General features: G+C 38.2%; 1 protein-coding gene across 2 annotated transcripts in view; it reads left to right on the forward strand.

Moving 5' to 3' along the window:
* The window catches only part of LOC136247139 (uncharacterized), a 142,643-nt gene that overhangs the window by 95,803 nt on the left and 25,538 nt on the right, over positions 1-21,302 (forward strand). For both annotated transcript variants that reach the window (XM_066038765.1, XM_066038766.1), the window contains 2 exons: positions 10,131-10,200; positions 10,256-10,478. In XM_066038765.1, the coding sequence (XP_065894837.1) occupies positions 10,131-10,200; positions 10,256-10,478 (293 nt within the window). The remainder of the gene's footprint in view (positions 1-10,130; positions 10,201-10,255; positions 10,479-21,302) is intronic.

Consider the following 21,302-nt stretch of genomic DNA (forward strand, 5'->3'; position numbering starts at 1 on the left):
GTTCAGCTACAAACAGATCTCCCTGTAGAGAGATCAGCTAGAAGAAATTACCTTGTAGAGAGTTCAGCTACAAAGAAACCACCATGTAGAGAGTTCAGCTGCAAAGAAATCACCCTGTAGAAAATTCTGCCACAAACAAATTGCCCTGTAGAAAGATCAGTTAGAAGAAGTTACCTTTTAGAGAGTTCAGCTACAAAGAAACCATTCTGTAAAGAGCTCAGCTGCAAACAAATCACCTGTACAGAATTCAGCTACAAACAAACCACCCTGTAGAGAGATCAGCTAGAAAAAGTTACCTTGTAGATCGTTCAGCTACAAACAAATCACCCTGTAGAGAGATCAGCTAGAAGAAGTTAACTTGTAGAGAATTCAGCTACAAAGAAACCACCATGTAGAGAGTTCAACTGCAAAGAAATCACCTTGTATAAAATTCTGCCACAAACAAATTGCCCTGTAGAAAGATCAGTTAGAAGAAGTTACCTTGTAGAGAGTTCAGCTACAAAGAAACCATTCTGTAAAAGCTCAGCTGCAAACAAATCGGCTGTACAGAATTCAGCTACAAGCAAATCACCCTCTAGAGATATCAGCTAGAAGAAGTTACCTTGTAGATCGTTTAGCTACAAACAATTCACCCTGTAGAGAGAGCATCTAGTAGAAGTCACCTTGTAGAGTGTTCAGTTACAAAGAAACCACCATGGAGATTTCTGTAATCAATATAATGTATTATATATATAATTTGTACATTTACTGATAAAATATTTAAAGTACATCTACTTCATCTTTTCTTCTACCTGTGGTAAAAAAAAGATAGGTTAAAAAAGTCCCAAAGCCAGCCATAGGCCGGCTTTGGGGTATACAAATACAAAAAGAAATTAAATCTAATCCAAAACAGCCAAGCTGTAAAAAAAGTGTGCAGCCCTCAAAAAGGTTATGGTGAAAAAAGATGTGAAATCCAAGGTGGTGGCCAAGAAATGGCTGTGATGGTAGGTCAATGGTAAAAATTTTAATAATGACAATTCAGGTGAATTTTGTGCCAAGACCAAGCGGCACAAAAATTCACCTGAATTGTTGTTATTAAAATTTTTACCATTAACCTACCATCACAGCCATTTCTTGGCCGCCACCTTGGATTTCACATCTCTTTTCACCATAGCCTTTTTGAGGGCCGCACACTTTTTTTAAAGCTTAGCTGTTTTGGATTAGATATTTATTACATGCCTATTATTCCCCACAGGATATTTTTAGCAGCTGATCTCTCTACTGGGTGACTTAAAATTTAGCTGAACTATATACAGGATGGTTTCTTTGTAGCTGAACTCTCTACAAGGTGACCTCCTCTAGCTGATTTCTCTACATGGTGATTTGTTTCTAGCTAAACTCTCTACAGGTTATTTGTTTGCAGCTAAACTCTCTACATCCATGGTGGTTTCTTTGTAGCTGAACTCTCTACTTGATGGTTTCTTTGTAGCTGAACTCTCTACAAGGTAACTTCTTCTAGCTGATCCCTCTACAGGGCGATTTGTTTGTTGTTGAATTCTCTACACGGTAATTTGTTTGAGACTGAACTCTCTACATGGTGGTTTCTTTGTAGCTGAACTCTCTACAAGGTGACTTTTTCTAGCTGAACTCTATACAGAGTGATATGTTTGCAGCTGAACTCTCTACATGATGGTTTCTTTGTAGCTGAACTCTCTATAAGATGACCTCTTCTAGCTGAACTCTTTACATTGTGTCTAGTTTCTAGATGATCTCTCTACAGGGTGATTTGTTTGCAGCTGAAATCTCTACAAGGTGATTTGCTTGTAGCTGAACTCCTTACATTGTGTCTACTTTCTAGCTGATCTCCACAGGGTGATTTGTGTGTAGCTGATTTCTCTGCAGGTTGATTTGTTTGTAACTGATCTCTCTACAGGGCAATTTGTTTGTAGCTGAACTCTCTATAAGGTGATTTGATCTCTCTGCAGGTTGATTTGTTTGTAGCTGAACTCTCTAAAGGGTGATTTGCTTGTAGCTGAACTCCTTAAATTGTGTCTAGTTTGTAGCTGATCTCTCTACAGAGTGATTTGTTTGTAGCTGATCTCTCTGCAGGTTGATTTGTTTGTAGCTGAAGTCTCTACAGGGTGATTTTTTGTAGCTGATCTCTTTGCAAGTTGATTTGTTTGTAGTCGATCTCTCTACAGGGTAATCTGTTTGTAGCTGAACTCTCTAAAGGGTGATTTGCTTGTAGCTGAACTCCTTACATTGTGTCTAGTTTCTAGCTGATCTCTCTACAGAGTGATTTGTTTGTAGCTGATCTCTCTGCAGGTTGATTTGTTTGTAACTGAAGTCTCTACAGGGTGATTTTTTGTAGCTGATCTCTTTGCAAGTTGATTTGTTTGTAGTCGATCTCTCTACAGGGTAATCTGTTTGTAGCTGAACTCTCTAAAGGGTGATTTGCTTGTAGCTGAACTCCTTACATTGTGTCTAGTTTCTAGCTGATCTCTCTACAGAGTGATTTGTTTGTAGCTGATCTCTCTGCAGGTTGATTTGTTTGTAGCTGAAGTCTCTACAGGGTGATTTTTTGTAGCTGATCTCTCTGCAAGTTGATTTGTTTGTAGTCGATCTCTCTACAGGGTAATCTGTTTGTAGCTGAACTGTCTATAAGGTGATTTGTTTGTAGCTGATCTCTCTGCAGGTTGATTTGTTTTCGCTGAACTCTCTACAGGGTGATTTGTTTGTAGCTGATCTCTCTGCAGGTTGATTTGTTTTAGCTGAACTCTCTACAGGGTGATTTGTTTCTAGCTGATCTCTCTATAGGGTTATTTTTTGTAGCTGACCTCTCTTCAGGGTGATTTGTTTTTAGCTGATCACTCTACAGATTGATTTGTTTGTAGCTGAAATCTCAACAGGGTGTATTGCTTGTAGCTGAACTCCTTACATTGTGTCTAGTTTCTAGATGATCTTTCTACAGGGTGATTTGTTTGTAGTTGATCTCTCTGCACATGTATTGATTTGTTTGTAGCTGAACTCTCTACAGGGTGATTTGTTTCTAGCTGATCTCTCTACCAGTTGATTTGTGTGTAGCTGATCTCTCTGCAAGTTGATTTGTTTGTAGTCGATCTCTCTACAAGGTAATTTGTTTGTAGCTGAACTGTCTATAAGGTGATTTGTTTGTAGCTGATCTCTCTGCAGGTTGATTTGTTTTAGCTGAACTCTCTACAGGGTGATTTGTTTCTAGCTTATCTCTCTACAGGTTGATTTGTGTATAACTGATCTCTCTACAAGCTGATTTGTTTGTAGCTGATCTCTCTGCAGGTTAATTTGTTTGTAGTCGATCTCTCTACAGGGTAATCTGTTTGTAGCTGAACTGTCTATAAGGTGATTGGTTTGTAGCTGATCTCTCTGCAGGTTGATTTGTTTTAGCTGAACTCTCTACAGGGTGATTTATTTCTAGCTTATCTCTCTAAAGATTGATTTTTTTGTAGGCATTGTAGCTGAACTATCTGCAAAGTGTTTTGTTTGTAGCTGATCACTCTAAAGGGTAATTTGTTTGTAGCGGAACTCTCTGCACAGTGACGTGTGTGTAGCTGAATGCTCTAGAGAGTGATTTAATTGTAGGTGAACTCTCTACAGGGTGCATGACTTGTTTATAGCTGAACTCTCTTCGGTGTGACTTGTAATGTTTTGAATCTCTACAGTTATATAATTCTAGCTTAACTCTCCACAGGGTGACTTGCTTCTTACTGAACTGTCTATAAGATTAACTGTTTGCAGCTGAAGTCCCTACAGAATAACTTGTAATGTAATAGAATTCTATAATGGAGTTAATAAATTAGCTGAATGCTCTATTAGGGTGACTGTTCTATTAGAGTATCTCGATCTCGCATTTGCTACACGGAGCTGGCTTTCGAATCATAACTCAGTGGTTTGTAATCCCATTCTTCTATACTACTGCAAGGACTTTCTATGAAGATTATTCCAGCTATACATCGATTTTCAGCTCATTGCTCTTAGCGGTTTGCCTAGTAGGCGTAAAAACTAATACTTTTTTATTACTAAAAATCGATCGCGTAATTGTGACACAGGTTGGGTTTTGTGTCATATCTCCGTGGTCTTAATCTCGATTCCTTTCAAACCACCAAAAGGCACTCCTACGATGGTTATTCCATCTACATAGCAATTTTCAACTCATTCCATGAAGCGATTTACCCTGTAGGTAGGGTCCGCAATCCGGAAAATCAACTTCTACAAATCAATCCCCCTACCATTGTGGGATGTTCATTGTAGTATCCCATTGCTTGATCCACCATAAAACCGGAGGCACGATTGTTGTCTTCACAGAAATATCATTTTCAGTATCTCACAAGATGCAAGATTTATTTTTTAAATTTCGTGCTCAACACAAAGGACCGGATGAAACTTGCTACTTAGCCAAATCGTATCCAGAGTTGTTGTAGTTGAAAACTACGCACAGAAATAAGTAAATGGTTTGCTGGGTGCCCGGCACAGGGTTGCTTTCTTTGTAAAAACAGACAAAGAAATACGAAGTTTCAAATTCAAACTGCCCTACCACCCAGGGCAAGAGAAGCCAACTCTTCTTCATAGTGTTTCGATACGGTTGGGTGCATAGTCTGTCTATGCTGTTAGTTTGGAAAAGATCTGAGACTTCTCACCATCTGGGTGACGAGCGTAAAAATTTTTTGCAGCATCAAAGAATTGTGTAGCGAATTCTACCCATTTCCAGCGCTTCTGCAGCCACAACAATCATCAATTATAGACTAAAACTATGGCAAAAGATGTCCCTGAACGTTTGGTAACAGCGGTTGTCAATTATTATTCCATCCACAGCTTCCATGCCTCGCTCTAAGCTATGCATCAAGGGAGGCAGCAAAATCGTCCAAATTTGACTTCACCTCTAACGCTCCACAGCAGCTTCAAATCTTCACTAGATCACCCTACATCACCATTATGCTGCAAAACATCCCAAAAGAAACCGAAAAATGCACAAAATCTTGCATTTTTTATTCGAGCTGGGTGGAGCTCCTGGTGAGCTGATGGTATACTGCATCATATGTGACCGGATTTGCGAAAAGGTACCTTTTCCACACATTTAACATGCCAGCAAACAAAATGATGTAACACTTGACTCCTTATACTGATTATCTTGCGCTTCATCTCAAAATGTAGCCAGATACTGTACCTACATGTATTGAAAATTTCAAGCGATTATATACCATGGTCAAAAAGTTATGAAACATTAAACGTCAAAAAATGGGTCAAATTTTGTGTGTGAAAAAGGTACCTTTTCGCAAATCTGGTCACATATGAAATCACAGATACACCAACTACTACTACTACCAAACGTTTTGAACCATCATTTATCATCATTCTAAACAAAATTAAGTGACCAGTGTGGCATCAGAAGTACCGGAAAGCACTTTGGTACCATTGAGAGAATCCCTTGAAATGACGCATGAAAATTTTGACGTTCTTCACCCAGATGGTGAGAAGTCTCAGATCCTTTCCAAACTAACAGCATAGACAGACTATGCATCCAACCTTAACACATCACTATGAGGAAGAGTTGGCTTTTCTTGTCTTGGCTGGTAGGGCAGTTTGAATTCTAAAATTCGTGTTTCGTTTTCTGCTTTTTGAGAGAAAGCAACCCTGTGCCGGGAACCCAGTAAATCATTTGCTTATTACTGTGCGTACTTTTTAACTACATTAACTCTAGATAATATCTAGCTAAGCAGCAAGTTCTATCCTGTTCTTTGTGAGGAGCCCGAAATTTAAAAAATAATTTTTGCATCTCACGAAATACTAAAATCGATAGTTCTGTGAAGACAACAACCGTGCCTCCGGTTTCATGGTGGATCTAGCAATGGGATACTACAATGAACATCCCACAATGGTAGGGAGATCGATTTGTGAAAGTTGATTTTTCGGATTGCGGACCCTACTGTAGGCGTGACAACAAATCGATCTTGTTTTACGTGAATAATCGATCATAACTCCTGAACCATTCATCAGATTTGCACCAAATCTGATACTAGAATCCGCCTTTGGACTCCATTTCTGTGTGCCAAATTTCAAGGCGATTGGAGCACGCGTTTGCGTTTTATAGCAATTTTTGCAAGTGTGCGAAAAGATGAATAAGAAGAAAAAAAACGAAGAAAAAAAAACAAACTTTGGCCGCTCATATCTCGGAAATGACTTGAGGGATTTCCTTCAAATTTGGAATGTAGACTCCTCTAGCTGGCGGGCAACTCTGCAGTAAATTTGGTTTCAATCAGATAAGCTATCACCGAGAGACAAAAGTGCGAAAATAACGTTTTCTTTCTTCATGTAAATGTACTCACGGTGTGGCGCGCCAGCTTCTTGGGCCGCACGACATCCCCACACTACCGTGTGTCTTGATCTAATCCAAAACAGCCAAGCTGTAAATAAAAAAAGTGCGGCCCTGAGAAACGCTATGGTGAAAAAAGATGTGAAATTCAAGGTGGCGGCCAAGAAATAGCTGTGATGGTAGGTTAATGGTAAAAAATTTAATAACAACAATTCAGGTGAATTTGGTGCCACTTGGTCTTGGCACAAAATTCACCTGAATTGTCGTTATTAAAATTTTTACCATTAACCTACCATCACAGCCATTTCTTGGCCGCCACCTTGGATTTCACATCTTTTTTCACCATAGCCTTTCTCAGGGCCGCACTCTTTTTTTACAGCTTGGCTGTTTTGGATTAGATTTCACTTCTTTTTGTATTTGTATACCCCAAAGCCAGCTAACAGCCGGCTTTAGAGCTTTTTAACCTATCATTTTTTTCTTTACTACAGGAAGAAGAAAAGATGAATCATGGTGATTTCTTTGTAGCTGACCTCTCTGCAAGGTGATCCTTCTAGCTGATCTCTCTACCGGATGACTTGTTTGTAGCTGAACTCTCTACAGGGTGATTTGTTTGTAGCTGAACTCTCTACAAGGTGACTTCTTCTAGCTGATCTTTATACAGGGTGATTTGTTTGTAGCTGAATTCTCTACAGGGCGATTTGTTTGCAGCTAAATTGCTGAACTCTCTACAATATAACTTCTTCTAGCTGAACTCTCTACGGGTGGCTTGTTTCTAGCTGATCTCTCTACAGGGTGACTTGCTTCTAGCTGAACTCTCTACAGGGTGATTTATTAGTAGCTGAACTCTCTACAAGGTGACTTCTTCTAGCTGATCTTTCTACAGGTGATTTGTTTGTAGCTGAATTCTCTACATGGCAGCTTCTTTGTAGCTGAACTCTCTACAATATAACTTCTTCTAGCTGAACTCTCTACAGGGTGGCTTGTTTCTAGCTGATCTCTCTACAGGGTGACTTGTTTCTAGCTGAACTCTCTACAAGGTGATTTGTTTGTAGCTGAACTCTCTACAAGGTAACTTCTTCTAGCTGATCTTTCTACAGGGTGATTTGTTTGTAGCTGAATTCTCTACAGGGCAATTTGTTTGCAGCTGAACTCTCTACATGGTAGTTTCTTTGTAGCTGAACTCTCTACAATGTAACTTCTTCTAGCTGAACTCTCTACATGGTGACTTGTTTCTAGCTGATCTCTGTACAGGGTGACTTGTTCCTAGCTGAACTCTCTACAGGTGATTTGTTTAATTTTAATTTTAATTTTTGTTATGCAAGACTCAAAATATGAGTGTAGTGCATATCAAGTTAACGTACACTTAATAAGTTAATAAATGAATGTAAGTTAGGAGAATTAACTGTTTCTTCAGACAGACAGTTCCATAGTCGAATAGCTGTGGCTAAGAAGGAGTGATAATAGGTGTTTCTTTTAGCAGGAATAGTCATAAATCTCATTTGTTTGCAGCTGAACTCTCTTACATGGTGGTTTCTTTTTAGCTGAACTCTCTACAAAGTGACTTCTTCTAGCTGATCTATCTACAGGATGACTTGTTTCTAACTGAATTCTCTACAGTGTGATCTGTTCATAGCGAAACTTTCTACTGGGTGATTTGTTTGCAGCTAAACTCTTTGCATGATTGTTTCTTTGTAACTAAACTCTCTACAAGGTGACTTCTTCTAGCTGATCTATCTACAGGATGACTTGTTTCTAACTGAACTCTCTGCAGTGTGATCTGTTCACAGCGGAACTTTCTACTGGGTGATTTGTTTGCAGCTAAACTCTTTGCATGATTGTTTCTTTGTAACTGAACTCTCTACAAGGTGACTTCTTCTAGCTGATCTCTCTACAGGATGACTTGTTTCCAACTGAACTCTCTACAGTGTGATCTGTTCATAGCAGAACTTTCTACTGGGTAATTTGTTTGCAGCTAAACTCTTTGCATGATTGTTTCTTTGTAACTGAACTCTCTACAAGGTAACTTCTTCTAGCTGATCTCTCTACAGGGAAATTTGTTTGTAGCTGAATTCTCTACAGGGTGATTTATTTGATCTGAACTCTCTACATGATGGCTTCTTTGTAGCTGAACTCTCTACAAGGTACCTTCTTCTAGCTGATCTGACTACAGGGTGACTTGTTTGTAGCTGAATTCCCTACAGAATAACTTGCAACGTAATATAATTGAGTAAATTATAAATGCATCTGAATGCTTTATTAGGTTGACTGTTCTATTAGAGTATCTCGATCTCGCATTTGTTGCACGTAGTTGCCTTTCGAATCATAACTCAGTGATTTGTAATCCGATTCTTCTGTACTACAGCACGGACTTTCTATGATGATTATTCCAGCTACATACTGATTTTCAGCTCGTTGCTCTAAGCGGTTTGCCTGGTAGACACGAAAACTAATAGTTTTTTATTCGTAAAAATCGATTGCGTAATTTTGACACAGGTTGGGTTTTGTGTCATATCTCCATGGTCTTTATTCCTATTCCGTTCAAACCACAAAAAGGCACTCCTACGATGGTTGCTCCATCTACATATCAATTTTCAACTGATTCCTCCAAGGGGTTTACTCTGTAGGCGTGACAGACCTTTGACCTAATTGTACGCAAATAAGCGGTCATAATTCCGTGGATGTTCATCGGATTCCTACCAAAGTTGGTACGGAGATCCGTCTTAATGAGCCCTTTAAGTGTGCCAAATTTCAGCCCAATCCGAGGGCGCATTCGTGTTTTATGGCGAATTTTTCGAAGTGTGCGAAATGAAGATGAAGAAGAAGAAAACGTAGAAATTAAATCGAAATTTTGCTCGCTCGTATCTCGGATATGGCTGAAGTGATTTTCTTCAAATTTGGTATGTAGACTCCCCTAACTGGGCGGCACGTCTTTAGCAAAGTTGGTTTCAATCGGATAAGGGATCACAGAGCTACATAGATGTGAAAATTGCGTTTTCTTTCTTCTTGTTAATATACTCACGGTGTGGCGCGCCGACTTCTTGGGCCGCACAACACACTACCGTGTGTCTCAGTTGATAAAGCACCATGAGAATTTCTGCTTATGTGTACAAAAATAACAGCACTTGGAGGTGTCGTAAGACTAACACAGCAGTTGGTTTCACCTCTTGCTGTATTAGCCACTCAACCTACCCCCTTATGCTGCATTTTCCATACACGCATGTGGTGGTATTTTAACTATCACTTGAAAGTTATATGCTTTTGTCAAGTTCTGAAAATTAATTCATTATTGGTTAAGTCACATAATGTATTACAGATAATGGTGCACATGACACAGATTAATGAAGCTTAATGTGTGTCACAAAATTTGTAGCTTAAATTACAAATGGCAAGAAAGTGGCCATATTTTTTAGTCTCAGCTATGCCACTTTGTTGAATTACAATGAGCATTGTAAACTTTGTCTTTTAACCTGTGGATGAGTTACCATTGGAATGGTTGGAAAACTAGTATTCGTGGGGGCAGTTTGCTCAGCAGTATACATTCAACGTACAATAACACTAGCCTTCAAATTTAGCATTAGCTTGATAAACAATAATAGTTTAGGCTAACAGTGCTCAATTGCATTAGCTTTTGGCCATATAATTCATTGCATCATCAAGTTGATAAATTAATAATACAAATTAGCATGTTGCTACTATAAATGCAGAAAACAAACCTCTCCATAACATTTTGTGCAATGTTAGTAATTTTAATTATAGGATGTACTGTACGATTTACATGATTTTCTTACTTGATTTATAACTGCAGTAAAACAGATTGACTATGGAATGGTGAAATGGAAGAAATTTCTTTTTAGGATCGGACTCATCGAAGATAGGTAAGCTTGTTAAACAAAATACTTAACTGTTCTTTACATTATATAAATCATACAGGGTACGTCATTTTAGTACAAATGGATTTGGCTTCTTTGGCCGTTTGAAGCTGAGTGACAAGCCTTCAGATGTTCTGGTAACCACTTATCATCTGCTTAATGATAAGAAAGTTGCTGAGAACAGCGCAATTTTGCTTAAAGTTAATGATGTGCGATCTGCTAGGATTGAGCTCAAAGATGTGCTAAGGAAAGATTACTCTTTCTGGCAAAGCCAAGAGGATAAGGTGCAGTGAATACATTACTAATAGATAAGCGTAATAAGTATAAGCAGCTCAGTAATGGAGCTTTTTGTGAATTTTTAGAAAGAGTTTTAGGATTATACAACACGGGTGTAACTCTAGGATTTGCAGTAGATCATAATTGGAAGTTGCTAAACAAAAGTGATCCGGTCTGTGAAAAGGGGTCTTATAGACTTTTCAATTGCATGTACTTGGCAACCTGTAACTTAACTTGTGAATGTGATATCACCCTAAAATTTGGTCCTTATACCCCTAACATAGCACTATGGCATGGTGTAATGTGAAGGTGATAGGTTGAAAGCATGAGGAGTTATGATTAGTCAAACGTGACAATTTGGAAAGGCTATAAGACCCCTTTTCGCAGACCGGGTCACAAATATGCAAAGCACACTCAGCATATGAAGTATACTCTATAGCTAGGGAATGCCCCCACAGGAAAACTTACAAATTTGCCCTTCCGAGACTGAATTTAGTGGTAATTTTCATTGAATAAACATTCTGAATCACTGCATGTATGCATGGTAAAAGAAAATCAGTATTTATTCACACCAGGGGCAGTGCCATTAGTTACTGGTAGGAGGAGGTCTGGAGGGACAGCCTGAGAGATCTTGAATATCTTAATGGTCAAAAGCTCACCAAATTGCTTTATTTCATGGGTGAATTAATGTGATATATACTTAATCATGTGTATGTATCCTGGGACACAGCTATGTTGCTAGTGGGGCTAAACCTTTGGCTATATATATGTAATAGTTATACCATGGGCAAGAGTGCATATATACAGGCAAAGCACGAGTGCCCATGGTATAACTAATATGTTCTACTTTAGCATGTAGACTCACCTAATTGGCAAAATCTGCAGTTGCTATACCCTTCTCTTATATAGGGAACCAAGTAAGCTGTGATTGTGGGATTGAATTTTGCCAAGCAAACTGTGATTGTGGGATTCAATTTTAATACATCAGACAGTAGCTTGATTTTATTATTGCTAATATGGCAATTTTAAGAGACTAGTGTTAATTATGTTACTTTAATTGCTACATTTACAAAAGTAAATAGCAAACTACTGTTAATGTATTAAAATTGAATCCCACAATCACAGGTTGTTTGGTAAAATTCAACCCCACAATCACAGCTTGCTTGATTCCCTATATAAGAGAAGAGGATAACAGTAAAACATCAAAGAAATCTGATGATTTCTGGACATAGTGAGCACACCTATTAGGTATGCAATGTCTCAAATTAACAAGATATAAGCACACAGATATCATATCTACAAAGATATCATATCAACACTTATCATATCATATCATATCTTTGTTGATATGATATCTTTCATGATATCTTTGTGTACTTCTGGTACTAGTGGCAGTGCGTATATCTCATTAAGGCAGTGTGTAACAAGATATACACACTGCCTTAACGAGATATATGCACTAGTAGCAGTGGGTATATCCATTTTGAGTCAATGCAATATGTGATATATATGCACTGGCTTTCCTTTGATCTGAGGTGTGAAAGTGGTACATATATATATATATATGCAGACACAAATCCACTGCCAATAATGGAATACTTTGTGGACAACCGAAGCATTGTTTTAAGTTTTTAACTGCAGTTAGGTGTATCGAGAATGTGTCTTGTAGCTAACCCAATTATAATTTTAAGGTGTACTAGCCATCATGCACACATTATTAGCACAAGAGCTATTGTTTTAGTGGTGATAGTTTTGGCAGCAAACCCAAAATTAATGTGTGATAGAAATACAAGTAGTCTAGCTATTTATTCCCATGTAAATTTAAAATCTACTCTATATCAAGACACACGGTAGTGTGTCGTGCGGCCCAAGAAGCCGGCGCGCCACACCGTGAGTATATTGACAGGAAGAACGAAAACGTCATTTTCACACCTTTGTATCTTGGTGATCACTTATCTGATTGGAACCAAAGTTGCTACACAGTTGCCCGCCAGCCAAGGGAGTCTACATTCCAAATTTGAAGGAAATCGCTCCAGCCATTTCCGAGATACGAGCTGCCAAAGTTTCGTTTTTTTTTCTTGGTTTTTTTTTTCTTCTTCTTCGTCTTTTCGCACACTTGCAAAAATTGCTATAACAAGCAAACGCGTACTCCGATCGCCTTGAAATTTGGCACACAGAAAGGGAGTCCAAAGGCGAATCCTAGCATCAAATTTGGTACAAATCCGATGAATGGTTCAGAAGTTATGACCGATTATTCGCGTAAAACAAGATCGATTTGTTGTCACGCCTACAGGGTAAACCGCTTCATGGAATGAGTTGAAAATTGCTATGTAGATGGAGTAACCATCGTAGGAGTGCCTTTTGGTGGTTTGAAAGGAATCGAGATAAAGACCACGGAGATATGACACAAAACCCAACCTGTGTCACAATTACGCGATCGATTTTTATGAATAAAAAAGTATTAGTTTTCACGCCTACTAGGCAAACCGCTTAGAGCAATGAGCTGAAAATCGGTGTATAGCTGGAATAATCTTCATAGAAAGTCCTTGCAGTAGTACAGAAGAATCGGATTACAAACCACTGAGTTATGATTCGAAAGCCAACTCCGTGTAGCAAATGCGAGATCGAGATACTCTAATAGAACAGTCACCCTAATAGAGCATTCGGCTAATTTATTTACTCCATTATAGAATTTTATTACATCACAAGTTATTCTGTAGGGAGTTCAGCTGCAAACAGTTAATCTTATAGACAGTTCAGCAAGAAGACAGTCACCATGTGGAGAGTTAAGCAAATATACAACTATAGAGATTCAGAACATTACAAGTCACACTGAAGAAAGTTCAGCTATAAACAAGTCATGCACTGTGTAGAGAATTCAGCTACAATTAAGTCACTCTCTAGAGAATTCAGTTACACAGAATTCTGCTACACACAAGTCACTGTGGAGAGAGTTCAGCTACAAACAAATTACCCTTTAGAGTGATCAGCTACAAACAAAACACTTTGCAGGGTGTTCAACTGCAACAAATCAATTACCTTTAGAGCGATCAGCAATGAACAAATCAACACAAATCTACCTGTAGAGACATCAGCTAGAAACTAGACACAATGTAAGGAGTTCAGCTACAAGCAATCACCCTGTAGAGAGTTCAGCTAAAACAAATCAACCTGCAGAGAGATCAGCTACAAACAAATCACCTTATAGAGAGTTCAGCTACAAACAGATTACCTGTAGAGAGATCGGCTACAAACAAATCAACCTGCAGAAAGATTAGCTATATACACACAAATCAACTTGTAGAGAGATCAGCTACAAACAAATCACCCTGCAGAGAGATCAGCTAGAAACTACACACAATGTAAGGAGTTCAGCTACAAACAAATCACCCTGTAGAGAGATCAGCTACAAACTAGACACAAAGTAAGGAGTTCAGCTACAAGCAAATTACCCTGTAGAGAGTTCATCTACAAACAAATCAACCTGTAGAGCAATCAGCTAGAAACAAATCACCCTGAAGAGAGGTCAGCTACAAAAAATCACCCTGTAGAGAGATCAGCTAGAAACAAATCACCCTGAAGAGAGGTCAGCTACAAAAAAATCACCCTGTAGAGAGATCAGCTACAAACAAATTGCCCTGTAGAGAGATCGGCTACAAACAAATCAACCTGCAGAGAGATCAGCTACACACAAATCAACTTGTAGAGAGTTCAGCTACAAACAAATTACCCTGTAGAGAGATCGGCTACAAACAAATCAGCCTGTAGAGAGTTCAGCTAAAACAAATCAACCTGCAGAGAGATCAACTACAAACAAATCACCTTATAGAGAGTTCAGCTACAAACAAATTACCCTGTAGAGAGATCGGCTACAAACAAATCAACCTGCAGAGAGATCAGCTACACACAAATCAACTTGTAGAGAGATAAATTACAAACAAATCACCCTGTAGAGAGATCAGCTAGAAACTACACACAATGTAAGGAGTTCAGCTACAAATAAATCACCTTATAGAGAGTTCAGCTACAAACAAATCACTCTGTAGAGAGATCAGCTAGAAACTGGACACAATGTAAGGAGTTCAGCTACAAGCAAATCACCCTTTAGTGAGTTCAGCTACAAACAAATCAACCTGCAGTGAGATCACCTACAAAAAAGCACCTTGTACAGAGTTCAGCTACAAACAAATTACCCTGTAGAGAGATCGGCTACAAACAAATCAACCAGTAGAAAGATCAGCTACACACAAATCAACTTGTAGGGAGATCAGCTACAAACAAACCACCCTGTAGAGAGATCAGCTAGAAACTAGTCACAATGTAAGGAGTTCAGCTACAAATAAATCACCTTATAGAGAGTTCAAATCACTCTGTAGAGAGATCAGCTAGAAACTGGACACAATGTAAGGAGTTCAGCTACAAGCAAATCACCCTTTAGTGAGTTCAGCTACAAACAAATCAACCTGCAGTGAGATCACCTACAAAAAAGCACCTTGTACAGAGTTCAGCTACAAACAAATTACCCTGTAGAGGGATCGGCTACAAACAAATCAACCAGTAGAAAGATCAGCTACACACAAATCAACTTGTAGAGAGATCAGCTACAAACAAATCACCCTGTAGGGAGATCAGCTAGAAACTAGTCACAATGTAAGGAGTTCAGCTACAAGTAAATCACCCTGTAGAGAGTTCAGCTAAAACAAATCAACCAGCAGAGAGATCAGCTACAAATAAATCACTTTATAGACAGTTCAGCTACAAACAAATTACCTTGTAGAGAGATCGGCTGCAAATTAATCAACCTGCAGAGAGATCAGCTACACACAAATCAACTTGTAGAGAGATCAGCTACAAACAAATCACCCTGTAGAGAGATCAGCTAGAAACTAGATACAATGCAAGGAGTTCAGCTACAAGCAAAATCACCCTTTAGTGAGTTCAGCTACAAACAAATCAACCTGCAGTGAGATCACCCACAAAAACGCACTTGTACAGAGTTCAGTTACAAACAAATCACCCTGTAGAGAGATCAGGTAGAAGAATTCACCTTGTAGAGAGTTCATTTACAAAGAAACCATCATATAGAGAGTTCAGCTACAAAGGAATTACCCGTAGAGAGTTCAGCTAGAAGAAGTCACCTTGTAAAGAGTTTAGCTACAAAGAAACCATCATGTACAGAGTTCAGCTACAAAGAAACCACCTGTACAGAATTCAACTATAAACAAATCACCCTGTATAGAGATCAGCTAGAAGAAGTTACCTTGTAGATAGTTCAGCTACAACAATTCACCCTGTAGAAAGATCATGCTAGAAGAAGTCACCTTGTAGAGTGTTCAGTTACAAAGAAACCATCATGTAGAGAGTTCAGCTGCAAACAAATCACTCTGTAGAGAGTTCAGCTACAAAGAAACCGCCATGTAGAGAGTTCAGCCTCATACAAACCACCTAGTAGAGAATTCAACTACAACAAATCACCCTGTAGAGAAGAAGTTACCTTGTAGAGAGTTCAGCTACAAAGAAACCACCATGTAGAGAGTTTAGCTGCAAACAATTCACCTGTAGAGAGTTCAGCTAGAAACAAATCACCCCGTAGAGAGATCAACTGGACGAAGTCACCTTGTAGAGAGTTCAGCTACAAAGAAACCATCATGTAGAGAGTTCAGCTGCAAACAAATCACCCTGCAGAGAGTTCAGCTACAAAAAAATCACCCTGTAGAGAGTTCAGCTAGACGAAGTCACCTTATAGAGAGTTCAGCTACAAAGAAACCATCATGTAGAGAGTTCGGCTATAAAGACACCACCTTGTAGAGAGTTTAGCTGCAAACAAATCACCTGTTACAGAGAGTTCAGCTACAAAGAAACCATCCTGTATATAGTTCAGCTACATTTCAAGTCACCCAGTAGAGAGATCAGCTGCAAAAAAAATCCTGTGGGGAATAATGAGCATGTAATAAATATATGTATATAATTTGTATAATTACTAATAAAATCAAAAATAATTGAAGTACTAAAATTCTTCTTTAAGTTCTTTTCTTCTTCCTGTGGTAAAGAAAAAAAACACATGGGTTAAAAAAGCCCCAAAGCCAGCCATAGGCCGGCTTTGCAGTATACAAATACAAAAAGAAGTGATATCTAATCAAAAACAGCCAAGCTGTAAAAAAGGTGCGGCCCCCATAAAGGCCATGGTGAAAAAAGATGTGAAATCCAAGGTGGCGGCCAAGAAATGGCTGTGATGGTAGGTTAATGGTTACATTTTAATAACGGCAATTCAGGTGAATTTTGTGCCGCTTGGTCTTGGCACCAAATTCACCTGAATTGTTGTTATTAAAATGTAACCATTAACCTACCATCACAGCCATTTCTTGGCCGCCACCTTGGATTTCACATCTTTTTTCACCATGGCCTTTATGGGGGCCGCACCTTTTTTACAGCTTGGCTGTTTTTGATTAGATATAGTATAATAGCACATCACCTACATTTATAATGCCACAATGTCACAGTCATAGTCTAGAAATATTCCTTCTTCAATAAAATAAACCTGGAATTTCCACAGTCTACATCATGTAGGAACTTCTGTCTCACTACTTGACTGTTCTATAGCGTGTGGTGAATGCTCTGTTACAGTATCTCAATCTTGACTTCTCTGGAGACTATGCAGAGGCTATAATATAGTCCAGCTATCCTATAACCTATACTTCTAGTGCAAAGTCAAAGTCATGTAATAAACTTCAGTTGAATAATGATAGTCTCATTCCACAGCATCACCTTCCTACCCAGATAAGGGTGGGGTTGGAACAATATTGAAGGTCATTATACATAGCTATTTATGGCAAATGTAGAGCTCAGCATGCCACTGAAAACCATGTAGTGCCACCTGCCTGATAGGGGGTTTCAGTTGAAACCATTGCAACCCTTTTGTATCTGCCACTGCAGCTTACTTATTATTACTGTTATATTATTTAATTAGTAGGGCCCACCAGGGGCATAAGTGCTAATGTACAAAGTGATGATTTCATAGGTATTCTTAAAAATTATCAATATTTGGACTGTTGAAGATGTCTTGTGGTAGCTGGAATTGTTGGTCTTAGCATGATGTATCTTGCTTAGGCCATGAAAACTTGGTTATTTTGTTCATGGGTCCAACTGACCCATAAATTTAAAAATTAAAATAAATTGTGACCGAGCCTGCAAAACAGGAAATTTAGGCACACAAAATTAGCCCACTTTTCCAAAACGTTCACCAGTCAAAACTTTTTATTTCATCATACTATGGCCATACAATTTTCAGCACTATTTAATTGACTTTATAACACAAGTTACAGAATGGAATTAGTTCACTCCAATACACAGATATGACCTGTTGTGTGGCGAGATGTAATTTTTCCTCACATTCCCTGTTTTTGCAGGCTCGGTCACAAATTTCACAAGTGAAAAATGCTAAAATTAAGCTTAAACACCTCTATAAACTATGACCACAAGCCTTATACTCTTCTAATGCTATTTACTGGTAAATATCTTCTCAAAACCTAGCTCATTAGTACAACTATGGCTGCAAATAAGTTGCCTTTTCATCACTCATTTTTATCCTGGTTTTTGCTAATATTTTATTTATATGCTGAATACTGACTCCTCTTGAGGTTTTTGCAGTAAAACAAATAATCATGTTGAAATGACCTTATAGCTGGTGCATGAAAAGCTAACAGAAAATGTGATTGAATTTTAATTCATTAATTTATAATGTAATTACAGACTTCAAAAAATGAGTATAATGACTAGCCATAATCATTAAAATTGCAAATTAATATGCAATTGGACCTGCAACAACCCCACATGTTCATGCATTTTTTGAATTCTATATCACATTTCCTTTATCTAGGCAGTAAAATGGTCTACCAAAGTTCCATCCCTAGCAGTCCAGAACTTTGAAGGCTACACTACATAATAGTTAGACACCAAGAACTAAGCAATTTGCATAGCACCCTCAGGTTATAGCATACTGAGCACAGAGAAGACTCTATTAATGGCCTGAGGGATTACTAAATTGCTTAGATACAGTTGGTCGTAGTTAGACTAAGCATTACAATGGTGTAAAGAATGTACCTTTTATAACCATGGCACGAGTGTGGGATGAACGAGCAACAAAGAACTTCTGAACAGTTTCTAAACTAGTTCCTATGGAACCTGCAAAAATAGTTATCTGATTTCTTCAAGGTAAGAAAAGTAGCTGATTATTTATCTACTTTTCTTCAAGATAATGTGTCCCTGTGACAGAATAAGATCGTCCAGGTTTCTAGTTTTGCTTCAAGTCAGCCACATTCTCTATTATCTGCATTAATTCATAGCCTGTCCTCCTGCTGGACATTTTAAACTAGGACCATGAGTGACCTGTCCTCCTTTTTAGCTTCCCTTGAAGAGGCCAAGCTTTGCTGCCTAAGTTTTGTCTCCATCCTTCCAATGACTCAGAGCGGGCAATTTTAACCTTGCCCATTTGGCTAGATCCTTATAAATCTTTGGAAGAGAACTACCGTTTTCAGTCTCTATCACATCCCTCCTAGCTTTAGCTATTTTAAACCACCACTCTTCTTTTGATTTCACCATTTTTCCACAGCATGCTCTCAAGCAAAAGGCTCTATCCATCAAATCATATTCAGAATTTTTCTGACAGTTTTTCCACACTTTCATCTACTTTGTCTTCTAATCATCATGTGTCTCTGAAACTTGCTAGTTAGAAAGGGCTTCTTCTTGGCTATCCACCATGCCCTTGGTATGTCATGGTTTAGCCCTCCACAAGAGTGATTTTTGTGATGCTATCTGTCTTCAATATGGTTGGTCTCTTCTGAATCTTTCTTCCTTCCGGTTGTGCTTGTGATAGATTTAACAGTATTCAGTATTGAACATACTTTCAGCTGTCTGAATGGAGCTTTCCCTACTATCTGCCACAATGACCCATGAGTTAACAGCAGAGTTAATGCCCGTGGTTTGTCATGATCTGTCTATTGAGCTTTCCCTTCAACCCTTTAAGTAGAGAATTCCTCTCCCTATGTACTACTAATTGAGATGTTGGTGCCCATTTAGACATTAAGGCTTCTGGTTTTTAGAGTTGCTAATTTCAATCAATTTTTTGTTGTCAGAATATTTAACCCTTATGACCCCTCTAATTAATCCACCCCTTACCACCGGCATGAAGGTGTGAAGCACCATTAGTATGAGAAGAAGGTTCATGAATTGAACATGGAAGCTTCAGCCCACTCGTCTTCTCCACTTCAGGAGGCATGGGTGCCTCATAAATGTATGGCTTTCTCTTGTCTTACAAGTGGAAGGCACCTTATTGTTATTGAGTTGGCTTCACTGTCATCTTAGTTTCTCCTTGTTTCATTTTGCTATTATGTGCATTGTTCCTCAGTCCTCGGTCAACCCAGTAAGAGTCATGTTTCCGGTTAGTCAATTTTAGTAATGGGGGAGGTGCACCTTGTCAGCTGAGGCTGCCTAACCCTCATTTTTCTGAGAATGTGTTTGAACTCATAGATAATTAATATTTATTATTCATGGAGTGCATTATTTCCACATATTTCTTTTCTTATAATTGAAAAAGAAGCTTTGAGGGGTGGGTACCATTATTCAAAGTAATTCCTAGAGCTAGATAGTGATAGGTGATACCAGGATTTTCATAACAATGTAATATGATTGTGATATTCACTAAAATTCACTGCTAGTGATACTTTTGTGGAACTTAAGTTTGCATGTGTAAATTAAATTGCTACTTTTAAAGTAAAATATGTAGCTATCATAATGGTTATACTCCATAGGCATTTCCATTGCCCACACACACAGAAATACATATGTAGCTAGCTGCGAAGCTACATAATGGGAAAGCCAATTATCATACACATTTATGCATACTAAAGAAAAAACAAAGTTATAGGAACACTGAACAATTAAACAGCAATCAAAGCCTACTAGCTCAAGAAAAATTTAACATTTTAAGTAAATACAGATAAAGTGATATGCCATATGCCATATCAAAATATTTAATTCTAGCTATTCCTTTTTATATAAGCTAAAATCAAACAATATTGATATTACAAACAATATTGAGATAAACCACAATGAAGTTGTTACTTGGAAAAGTCTAAACATCGGTAAAAACCATCCCGAACAAATAGTGGAATCCCAACTAACTATCTACAGAGGTGCCTTAGATTATTAAAAAAATATATTCTATACAGTTTACTTACAGTGCAATCATTCTACAGCTGGTTTCTTCATGATTAATTGTACCATTTTTGCTGTTGCGCATACATATCTGCATTCGTGACCACCATGCCACATCTAGGATAAAGCAGCTGACTGTTGCATGGAGAGAGAGAGAGAGAGAGAGAGAGAGAGAGACTGTTGACTTTACCTGTCCCCATTGATGTATATCATTTTCTTTGCTAACAACTTGTTTTCAGCACAACGAACGATTTAATTTGCCTATTATGAAAGGTTACATTTTACATTATTACACACTAGTCCGGGAAAGATCTGGTTATCCCAGAAACGGGACCCCTATGGGTGTGTCCACTTTAGCGCTAGTGTATCTCACTATTACACACATTAAACAGTTTATAGTGAAGCTAGATTTTATTTCCTGTGTGATTTATAATGCCATTCCGCAATATGATTAAATTAATTAATGTCAAAAAATTTAATAATGACAATTATGGTGTATTTTATTCTGAATCCTAGTGAAACATGGAGGAGGCAACACAAATTCACCTGCATTGTTGTTATGAATTTTTTCGCCATTAACCTACTATCACAGCCATTTCTTGGCTGCTACCTTGGATTTC

This window comes from Dysidea avara, chromosome 2 (assembly GCF_963678975.1).
Source record: "Dysidea avara chromosome 2, odDysAvar1.4, whole genome shotgun sequence".
NCBI lineage: Eukaryota > Metazoa > Porifera > Demospongiae > Dictyoceratida > Dysideidae > Dysidea > Dysidea avara.